Source organism: Mandrillus leucophaeus, unplaced genomic scaffold, assembly GCF_000951045.1.
Source record: "Mandrillus leucophaeus isolate KB7577 unplaced genomic scaffold, Mleu.le_1.0 Scaffold44, whole genome shotgun sequence".
NCBI lineage: Eukaryota > Metazoa > Chordata > Mammalia > Primates > Cercopithecidae > Mandrillus > Mandrillus leucophaeus.
Genome location: NW_012104698.1, coordinates 219,307 through 230,967, shown reverse-complemented (window position 1 = coordinate 230,967; position 11,661 = coordinate 219,307). Strand labels below are relative to the sequence as shown.

At 49.1% G+C, this 11,661-nt stretch overlaps 1 protein-coding gene across 1 annotated transcript in view; it reads right to left on the bottom strand.

The window, feature by feature from the left end:
* Window positions 1-1,759: 1,759 nt before the first annotated feature.
* LOC105549442 overlaps window positions 1,760-11,661 on the bottom strand; it is a 39,286-nt gene continuing 29,384 nt past the window's right edge. The window contains exons 3-4 of the mRNA XM_011993991.1: window positions 8,018-8,132; window positions 1,760-3,169 (exon numbers count right to left, since the gene is read on the bottom strand). Of these exons, the coding sequence (XP_011849381.1) occupies window positions 3,146-3,169; window positions 8,018-8,132 (139 nt within the window). The 3' untranslated portion in view covers window positions 1,760-3,145. The remainder of the gene's footprint in view (window positions 3,170-8,017; window positions 8,133-11,661) is intronic.

The window sequence follows — 11,661 nt, the reverse complement described above, 5'->3', positions numbered from 1 at the left end:
CCTGTTAGTGATCAGAGAAACAAAAGTGCACAATGGCCCTGAGCGAATGCACAATGGCCCTGAGCAAATGACAGTGAATACGGTAATTCTCCAAATGACCGAAAAGGCTGTGCCAGCTTCTGCAGGTAAATTTGGAGGTTCAGCAGTAGCAAAGTGTCTTCCCATCACCCCAGCAAACGTGCCTTCCTTTACCTTAAGAGCCAGTTTTTCCTTGGCTTCCAAGAGATGGAGCTCTAAAGATTTTCATGTGGAAAATGAAATCCGAATAATGCCTGAAAGTGCAGCCTGGCCTCCCGCAAGCAGAGCGCCTGCGCAGAGCCCTGGAGGATAGAGTCCATGCCAGCCGAGGTGCCCATCACACCCTGAGTCCTGGAGGGTGGAGTACATGCCAGCTGAGGTGCCCGTCCTGCCCTGAGCCCTGGAGGGTGGAGTATGTCTGAGCCGAGGTGTCGGTCACGTCCCGAGCTCTGGAGGATAGAGTATGTGCGAACTGAGGTGCCCATCATGCCCCCAGCCCTGGAGGGTGGAGCACGTGCCAGCCGAGGTGCCTGTCATGTCCCAAACCCTGGAGGGTGGAGCACATGCCAGCCGAGGTGCCTGAGCTCAAGTCGCCTCTGGTAACTGTCATGTGAGGATTGGCTGCGTGGGCGTGGGGCCTTGAGCCTGCGCTGGCAGAGGGCTGAACCCGGGGTGCTGGCCACTGGCCGATGGCTGGAGGCAGGCAGTTCCCAACAGTCTGAGTGCTTCAAGTCCCTGGGGCTGGCGGGGAGAACAAGGGGAGGGAGGAGGCAATGGTGGAGTTGAGAGAAGGAGGAAGTGCGGGAGCAGGTGGAGAAGGGCGTAGCTCCTGGCTTCTAGAACAGTGCCTGGTACAGAGGCACTCAAGTATTTGCTTATTTTAAATTAACATAATAATAGGTCGGGCGCAGTGGCTCACCCCTGTAAATCCCAGCACTTTGGGAGACTAGGTGGGTGGATCACTTGAGCCCAGAAGTTAAAGACCAGCCTGGCCAAAGTGGTGAAACGCCATCTCCACAAAAAATACAAAAATTACCCATGTGTGGTGGCGTGCGCCTGTAATTCCAGCTATTCAGGAGGCTGAGGCTGGAGAATTGCTTGAGCCCAGCAGGCGGAGGTTGCAGTGAGCTGAGCGCATGCCACCGCACTCCAGCCTGGGCGACATGAGTGAAACCCTGTCTCAAAATAAATAAATAAAAATAAATTTTACATAATAAGAGAATTTTAAGTCTGGGAGATCTTATTTAAAGATTATCTATCTCCAGCCCCACACACATTCCCCCTCTACACTGCAGGAACACACACGTACACATTTGCACTCCCACAAATGCACACATGAGGCACACACATGTGCACAGGTGCACACACAGATGCATGCACAGACAGGGATGAGGAAGCCGTGGCCCAAAAAGCCCACCTAATTCTCCTAAGCAAAAGCGCAGGCGGCATCCAGGAGAAGAGGGGACGCCCACCCAGAGCCGGCCAGAGCCCCACACACCGTGGATGTGTGAGGTGAACCCGCTGGCCAGCAGGCACCTTTCCCTTTCCCAGAACCGCAGTCCCCCGGTAGAGTGTTGGTCAGCCAGCGACATGCTCAGAAGAGAGAATTCAGCCGTAAATCTGGAGGCCACACGAACCACATTAAGGAGCCCATGAAAGGGCCCTGCAGACCTGGCCGCACCAGCCCAGGTGAGCCCTCCTCTGCTCACCTGTGCTTCTCCCAGGGACACAACAGTGCGCAGGGATAGGATAAGCCGCTCCAACACAGAAAGAAATCGCTTCCCACCCGTGACAGTGCTTAGCAAACAAGAGTCTCACTCATGTCAGGCAGCCACTATCACCCCACTTTACAGACGAGGACGCTGGGGCTTGGAGAGGTGGATGGCTGTTCGGGTCACAGGGTCGGCAAAGCACAAAGCTTCCAGCGACCCCCGTGTGGCTGGCTCGGAAGCCCTGCTCTACCCTGCTGCCTTGCTGGCTGAAGTCTCAACCTCAGAGGAGCATGACAGCCCTTGTCCTCTGCAAACAGATCAGGGCGGAAGTGTCCCTTCTGCGGGGTCACCGCCTGTGGGGGGAGCAGGCCACACCTCTGTGCTCACAGATAAACCGTAGTCAGCCCACCACACACGCTCTGTCAGGGGAAAAGCATTTTTATCCGTGCCTCTCCAGCTCGTGGACCCTGTGGACAGAGCCAGCCACAAGGCTGCGAGACACCCGGGCCGACCAGAGCTCCCGGCTCCTCTAGACGGAAGCACAGACATGCTTGGCTCACTCACATCCGCAGAGCAGGGTCTTATTTTTGTGCAGGAGCAAAACTCCACTATTTCCGAGGGTCTCTTGCCATACTCCCACTCTCCTGTGAAATGGAAAACTGACTTCCAACCTGATCCACTCTTCTGTGGGTAGGAAGACCGGGCACGACGGCACCACAAATTCTGCCTCATTTCCAGAGGCACACAGGGCACCACCCCGCGCAGAGGCCTCTTGAGGACCTCCCTCCCTGCCCGGCACGGGTCGCACACGCATTGCTGCCTCCTGATCGTCCTTTGTGCAGTGTTCAAGCTCGAACAATGACGCCCCATCCTTCTTCGTCTCCCGCATACGAAAGGCTCCTCCGTTGAATTCTGAAGGTCATTTCCAGCTGAGGCCCCAGGCCTGAGTGGTGACTAGTTCTATTCACTTTTTGTTTCATGGCTGCGGTTTTGTGCCGTCTTCACCAGGCCCAGAGCTGGCCGAGCGCTGGGAAGAAGGTACTTTTCATCTTCCTGTTCAGGGCTATGTGGCTGGTGAATCCGAAGTGATGAGATTTCAATGGCCGCTCAGCTTTCCTAATTTTATAGGCTGTTCCCAGATGTAGATGCCAAGCGCTTGTTGACACAGTCAATGAGATGCAAGTCAATACCATAAACGCTGCTGATGAGGGATTCTCCCCGCCTCCCGCCTCCTGGCGTTTCGATTTTTCCAGCAGCATAAAGAGGGTGTCGGCGCAAGATTAATGGACAGCGGGAGGGGACAGGCCACATGGGGAGCTGCAGCCGACATCTCCAGGCCGAAAGAGTGCTTCCGAGCCTGGGCCGGCGCCTCAGGTGCTTCCGAGCGTGGGCCAGGGCCTCGGCTCCTCTGGCTTTTACGCCCCCCAGAAGCCAGGACTCTGAGGGTGGGAGGATGGACATGGTGCACTCTTGGGCCACCAAGAACCAGGACAGGTTCAAAGGGAGAGGCAGCTGTTTGTTCAGTGGATGAGGGTCATGCAGTGTCAGGGGGTCAGGGTCGTGCAGGGTCAGGGGCGAGGGGGAAACCCCTCCCAGCCCATGGCCAGCAAGCCAACACTCATTAACACCCCGTTTCTCACCCAAGCACCGGGGTGTGGGAAAGAATGAGGTTCAGGGCATTGAGTGAGGGAGAGGGAGTTTGGAAATGGCACCACAGATGATCAAGGCTCCTAATAAACCCTGAGCTGGGAGGCCCCGTGCGGACCCCCTCGCTGGCACACTTGCCCCAACTAAGCCCTGCTTTCATTCACAAAATGCCGGGTTTGAGGGGTGGGTGGCAAGGCCCAGAGACAGTGTCACCTCTTACGAGTGCCACCCCCAGCCCTGGCACAGCCTGGGTGATGGGCACCAGACCACATGCAGTGAGCTGGTGCTCAAACAGGGGTGCCAATGGGAGGGTTTCAGGCCTGGCCAGGAGTGGGTCCGCCTCAGTCCTCCCTCCCCAGTCCCCCAAAATACATACATACCCCCTACATCAAAGCAAAAAGAGTATGGCTGGCGCTCCTCATCCGTCAGGAAAGTCTAGCTGTGGCAGCAGGACCCGGCCTCTGTCTGCAGGGGTTTCTCCACATTTCCTTTAATTTCCTTCAAACCACAGAGCGTACATCCTTTAGGGTGTGGGCCTGGCGGCTGCGGGACAGCCCCAGCTGGAGGTGATCCAAGGTGCCAAACGTGTCTCCACACTGTGGTGACAGTTGGACACAGCCTCCCTGTCACCCTCCTCCTGTGAGCATCTAAAATAAATCCACTTTCAGACCTGGTCCCATGAAAACAGGTCTCCTTCTGGGAGAAAAAATTTCAAACAGCTGAGGGGTTTTTTCTTTTAATAAATTATTATGTAAGTACCTTCATGGAACAAAATTCTCTACTCCACATTCAGAGACGCAAAATAAACAGCGCCCTGCCCTTCAGAAACAAGTCAGACAGCAAGTCGCCCCAAAGGGTCCTAGACATGAAGGCAGCAAACGCATTGCTGAAGCCATAGGAATCCAGAAAAGGGGACGTCCACACTAGTGGGAAGGTGTAGGGGGAGCAGAGGGAGGGTTGGGTCTCGGGCAGTGCCCGTGAGCAGGGAGGAGGAGAGAATTCGGGGCTCTCCAGGGTGGGCAGGGAGGGGCAGGAGCTTGGCCTCGCACACCTGCCTCCGGGCTGGGCAGGGGCTACAAGCTCCGAAGTGGAGCCTGAACCCAGGTGTAGACGGATTTGGATGTCGGGCCAAGGATTTGGGGGTTTTTCCTGAAGGCCACTGGAAGCTGTTAAATGGATTTAAACAGAGACTGGGACCGAAATAAATCAAATGTGGTGGGGCTGAAACGTCTTGGCAAACAAGAGCCTGAGCCAGTGCCCAGCAGGCTGGATGGCCGGGGGTGCTCCTCTTGGCCCACCCCAAGCATCGCGGCATTGCCCCAACTGCCCCACTATGGACCAATATGCCCCCAAGGCCTTAAACCTTTTCACCACGACTGGGACTGCCCTGAACCTGTGGTAATGGACCTGGAGACTTCTATTCCTCAACTTTCATACAGTTAAAGAGGACAAGGGCTGACTTCTTTCACCACCAACAAGCACTGCCGTCACTCATACAGCGGGGAGGGTTATCGAGCGCGTGCGTTGTCTGTTTCACCCATCCTGTAAGTTCACAGTTCTGCGTCAGTGCACACGCTTGGCTTTGGAAAGGACAAACAAGTTCCCGGTGACAGTGGCTGAGTTCTAGGAAGATGTATGAGCGCCTGGGCTGGGAAGGAGACGCCCCCTTCCCCCTTCCCCTGTTGGAAGCCCTCTGGTGTGCACGTGCCATGCATTAATACAAGAAGAAGAGTTCATTAAAACGTAGTGAATTACACTGTGAGAAGGACAAATGCATCTGTCTATTGCATTAGAAATAATGTGCAAGGGAGCCCCTAGGAAAAGTGTGATATAAATGTAAGGGCTTGGCCAGGCACGGTGGCTCATGCCTGTAATCCCAGCACTTTGGGAGGCCGAGGCAGGTGGATCACTTGAGGTCAGGAGTTGGAGACCAGCCTGACCAACATAGTGAAACCCTGTCTCTACTAAAAACACAGAATTAGCTGGGCATGGCAGTGCACCTGTAATCCCAGCTACTTGGGAGGCTGAGGCAGAAGAATCGCTTGAACCTGGGAGACGGAGGTTGCAGTGAACTGAGATCACGCCACTGAACTCCAGCCTGGGCAACAGAGCAAGACTCCATCTCAAATAGATAAATAAATACATAAATGTCAGAGGTTATGCTCATGTGGCTGGAGATTCTTGGACTGACCCAAGGGGTTTCCCACCTGCCACGTTTTTTCCCTTTTTCAATCTACTGCACCAAAAACCCAGCCACAGCACGGCGTCCTGGGAGTGTGTTCACACCCTCTCTCCTCCACTCGGCTGGGAACGGTTTTACGGCGGGGATTCACTTCTCGTCCTCTTTGGCCTCCCACAACCATGCCTGTAGCAGGCAGTGGTCGGGTACCTGCTGAATGTGGGAAACAGCACTTCCCTTCCTTCCCCGGCACTGGTGGCCCACCTTTAAAATTATTATTATTTCTATCCATCCTTGTTCCAGAGGGATCTAAGGCCTCTTTGATCAAAACTTCACAGAGACTGATTTCCCCGGACTCCTGGATTAGCTAAGAGAGCCAGAGGCTTAAAATTATAAATTTATCCACTCAATCAACAAATATTTATTCAGCTGTAAGTGCTGGGAATGGATTCAGTTCCATGAAGGTGATGAGTTTCTACATCCAACTTCACCCTTGACTTTCTAAGGAAGTCCGAATTTTGCTCACCAATCACAGGTGGTTTTGATATGAGCAAAACCCACCCACTGGTTTCTGTATGATCAGAGGAGGAGGGTGGTCAAGAACATTTTATTCATTCTTTGGAAAAGAGCTGCTGAGAATGCAAGTTGTATTTATCTCATCTTATCATCCCCCCAGTGCTAACCTCAATAACATTTTTCAAAGGAGATATTCCATCCTAGACTTTCAGCTTCTTCATAGTATTTAAGGAAATCCATCTGACCTACCAGGGGATGCTGAGGGGGCATGCTCTACATCCCACCAGCGCTGTGTCCTGGCAGGTCAGTTTCCAGCCCCGGGACTCAGATTGGTGAGCATTAAAATGAAGAGGTGGATGTGGCCAAAGCCCCTCCCAGCTCTGGAGCTCTGGAGCTCTGATTGTCTGTTTCACAGGAGAGGGCAGAGTGAAGCCACTTGGCCTAGGCAAATGCCCTTCTCAGAGATGCCTCTTAAAGAAACTCCCCAAGAGTGATGGGCAAGGGATTCAGCACCACGGCCCCCAGGCCTCATCAGGCCGCTCTTTGGAGGTGGGAGGCAGACAGGACCACTTAGGCAAGGCCACGCCCCAAGACGCCAGCCGTGTGGGAGCTGCATGAGTGGACAGGCTCAGGTGGCTGCTGTGGTCCGGGTATTTGGCCCTCCAAGCCTAGTGTTGAAATTGAATCCCAGTGCTGGAGGTGGGGCCCGGTGGGAGGGGTTTAGGTCATGGGTGCAGATCCCTCATGCATGGTTTGGTACTAGCCTGGTCCTCATGGTAATGAGTCAGTGAGTCTCACTCTAGTCGTCCCTGTGAAACCTGTTTATCAAAGAAACCTGGTGCCTCCCTGACTCTTGCTTCCCTCTCACCATGAGAACTCTGCACACGCGGGTTCCCCTTCACCTTCTGATAACAGCAAAGCTTCCCAAGGCCCTCATCAGAAGCCAGTGCTGGCACCATGCTTCCTGTACAGTCTGCAGAACTGTGAGCCAAATAAACCTCTTTTCTGTGTAAGTTACCCAGCCTCAGGTGTTCCTTCATAGCAACACAAATGGACTAAGACAGTGGCCTTGTCAACAGTTTTTCCTTCTAGTAGTATTAATCCATTCATTCAGCAATTTCCTGTTGGAATATGTTAGACTCTTTTATAAATGATAGGGATACACCAGTTATGATCAGGATGAACAAAATTCCTACCCACACCCCATCATAGTATAAAGGAGAGAAAACAGGTCACGTATAAGGTCACATTGTGAAAAGGCGATGGAGAAAAATGAAGCAGGATGAGGAGACGGGGATGCAGGGGCAGAGGAGGCCTCTCTGAGATGGAGGGATTCGGGGAGGACTGGCCGTGGAGACAGGAACACCTTCCCAGTCAAGGAGCCCACGAGCCTAAGGTCTGAGATGTGGATGTGAGACAGTTCCCGGAGCATGAGGGGCCTAGGCTGGGGAGGAAGTGTCAAGATGCTGAAAAGAGATCATGCTCTGAGCAGCTTTGGGCATGGAGCATACAGCAGCTACTGTTGATTTGGCAAGCAAAGGTGTGGTTTGGATGTGGGAGAGGGAAGAAAGGAGAGGAGCCAAGGATGATTCTTAATATTTGGGCTCAAGCAGCTCCATGAATGACAATGTCACTGAGATGGAATTCTAGCATAAATGCCTTGTTCTAGAACAGTCTATAATTCTATTTTTTTTTCAGAGCCAGAAAGCTTCCTTGGGTTCTTTCCCATTAAGCAGCTGTTGTTGGCGCCCCCAACTTTGACTGCTTCCTGCATGATTGGTCCTCGAGAAGGAAATGGAGGCCACTTATGTCTGTGGTGCCTGCCTCCTCCCTACCTCTAGGAGACGTTCTCTTCCCTGGTTTACAGACATGAGAAACGAAACGGAAGAAGAAGATAAAAAGCTCAAAGGTGGGAACAAGGTGTGTGTGGCCTGGCCCCACTTGCCTTTCTCTTGTCCTCAGCTTCCACTGTGGCTCCGGAATGTTTGTTTCTTTCCTTCATTGTTGGTAGCTCTGAGGCTTCAGGCTCCAATTTGTCCCTGGAAATGTTCAGCATCTTCCTAGAAGGGATGTGGTAATGTCTAGAAGCATGTCTGGGACCAGCCCTGGCAAGAAAGACACAGCAGACACGTAAATTTCAGCACCAGCAAGAAGACAGTACCTCACACTCTGTGCCCAAGACAAGCCTTTAGGAGCTCTCAGTGCCAGGCAGAACCCATGCTCCCACACCGGGTGTCTGTCCATCTGACTGGTTCTACCCAAGATGCCGATGCTGACAGACATTGGTGCTGAGGGCAGCTGATCGTTGTCTTAACACACTTAAAGGGCACGTCCTAGCTATCTGCTACCCCTGTTCCTCTGGACTGGAGACTTTAGTAAAATTTTATGTTGATCCCTGGAAAAATGTATTAAATGACAGCTTGGGGATTTGTTTTTTGTAAAGAATGTGCAACATTTAATAAGACCTGTATTATACACTTCCAAAGCAAGACAAAGATGTCACAAGAAAACAAAACTACAGAGCAATATTTCTTATTAATATGGATGCAAAAATCCTCAACAAAATACTAGCAGATTGAATTTAGCAGTTGTAATAAGAATTACATACTATGACCAAGTGGGATTTATCTTAGGAATACAAGATTGGTTGAGCATTTGAAAATCAATTAAGGAATACCTCATATCACCAGAACAGAAAACAAAAATCACATGATCATCTCAACACATGCAGGAAAAAAAAAAAAAAAAATCTGACAAAATCCTAACTTCATTCCATGATAGAAATGCTCAACAAGCTACTAATAGAAACTTCTCAACCAAAGAAAGGGCATCTATGAAAAACCCACAGCTAAAATTATACTTCATGGTGAAATACTGGATACTTCCCCACTAAGGTCACAAAAAAAGACAAAGATGTCCACTCTCACTCTGCTGTTCACCAGTGTATTGGAGTTTCCAGGGCAATTAGACAAGAAAAAGAAATAAAAGGCATTCAGTTTGGAAAGAAAGACATAAAACTATCTCTATTTGCAAATAACATGACCATATATACAGGAAATCCTAAGGAATTCACTTAAAAACTATTAGAACTAGCAAATGAGTTTGGAAATATAGCATAATACAAGATCACTGTTGTAAAAACCAGTTTCATCGCTATACACTGGAAATGAGTGATCCAAAAACTAAATTAAGAAAATAATTCCATTTGCAATGGCATCAAAATGAATAAAATACTTGGGAATACACATAACAAAAGAAATGTAAAACTTAGAACCCTACAAAACATTGCTGAAAAACATTGAAGAAGTTTTAAATAAATGGAAAGACATCCCATGTTCGTGGATTGAAAGACTTGACATCGTTACAATGGCAGTACTCCCCAAAATGATCTCCCAGTTCAACAAAATTCCTATCAGAATCCCAACTGATGTCTTTGTAGAAATCGAGAAGCTGATTCTGAAAGTCGTATGGGATTGCAGGAAACCCAGAATAGCCAAAACAATCTTGGAAAAGGAGAACACAGTTGAAAGACCCACACTTCCTGATTTCAAAACTTACTAAAAAGCAACAATAATCAAAATAGTGTGGTACTGGCTTCATTATGGATTCGAACTGAAAGTCTAGAAATAAACCTTCACATCTATGGTCAACTGATTTCCAACAAGGATGTCAAGACTTCTCAGTGGGGAAATGATAGTCTTTCAACAAATGATGCTGGGACAACTGGATCCCAGTGGAGCCACCTATAAAAGAAGAGAAAAAAAATAAAATTGAACCCTTACCTCACACCATATAAAAAAATTAACTCAAAACGGATGAAAGACCTAAATATAAAAGTTAAAGCTATAACATCTTAAAAGAAAACAGGGGGAATCCTCATGACCTTAGATTTGACAAAGAATTCTTTGGTATGACACCAATTGCAAAAGCAACAAAAGAAAATACTGAAACACAGTACTTCAAAAAAAGTAAAAATTTTTGTGCTTCAAGGGATATCATTAAGAAAGTGAAAAGACAGCCCAAAGAATGAAATAAAATATTTTCAAATCTTGTATCTGAAAAGGGACTCATTTCTGGAATATATAAGAAATTCTTACAATCCAATAATAAAAGAGACAAATAATCCAACTTTTTAAATGGCCAATGAATCGGAATAGACATTTCTCCAAGGAAGACATTCACATGGCCAATAAGCACATACAAAGATGCTCCACATCACTAGTCATCAGGGAAATGCAAATCAAAACCACACTGAGATACCACTTCCCACTTCCTACCCACTAAGATGGCTAGAGTCAAAAAAGTCAAATAACAAGAAGTATTGGTGAGGATGTGAAGAAATCAGAACCCTCACGCCTTGCTGATGGGAATGTAAACTGGTGTTGCTGCTTTGGAGAACAGTCTGACAGTTCCTCAAATGACTAAACATAGAGATACCATATGACTCAGCATGTCAGCTCCTAGGCACACACCCAGAGAAATGCAAAACCTACATCCACACAAAAATTTAAACATGGCCGGGCACGGTGACTCACGCCTGTAATCCCAACACTTTGGGAGGACGAGGCAGGTGGATCACGAGGTCAGGAGTTCAATACCAGCCCGACCAACATGGTGAGAGCCCCTCTCTACTAAAAATACAAAAATTAGCCAGGCACAGTGACAGGCGCCTATAATCCCAGCTACTCAGGAGGCTGAGGCAGGAAAATCACTTGAACCTGGGAGACGGAGGTTGCATTGAGCCAAGATTGAGCCACTGCACTTTAGCACTTTAGCCTGAGCAACAGAGCAGGACTCTGTCTCAAAAAAAAAAAAAATTAAATAAAATGCAAACATGAATGTTAACAGCAACGTTACTCATAATAGTCAAAATGTGGAAACAACCAACATGTCCATTGACAGACAGATGAATAAAATATGGTAGATTCATACACTGGAACAGTATCAAACCATAAAAAGGAATGACACACTGAAACACGCTACAGCGTGAATGAAGCTTGGAAACATGATGCTACCTGAAGGATGCCAGACACGAAGGGCCACATATTAAAAACCATCTAATTGTACACTTTTTTTTTTGAGACGGAGTCTCACTCTGCTGCGCAGGTTGAGTGCAGTGGCGTAATCTCAACTCACTGCAGCCTCCACCTCCCAGGTTCAAGCAATTCTCATGCCTCAGCCTCCGTAGTAGCTGGTATTACAGGCATCTGCCACCACACCTGCCTAATTTTTGTATTTTTTGTAGAGCCGGGTTTTGCCATGTTGGTCAGGCTGGTCTCAAACTCCTGACCTCATGTGATCTGCCGGCCTCAGCCTCACAAAGTGCTGGGATTACAGGCATGAGCCACCATGCCAGGCCTAATTATACACTTTAAATGTATGAATTGCATGCATGAGAATTATATCTCAATAAAGCTGTTTTTTAATTTTAAATACAACCTTTTTTTTTTTTTTTTTGAGACGGAATCTCACTCTGTTGCCAGGCTGGAGTACAGTGGCACAATCTTGGCTCACTGCAACCTCTGCCTCCTGGGTTCAAGTGATTCTCCTGCCTCAGCCTCCCGAGTAGCTGGGACTACAGGTGTGCAC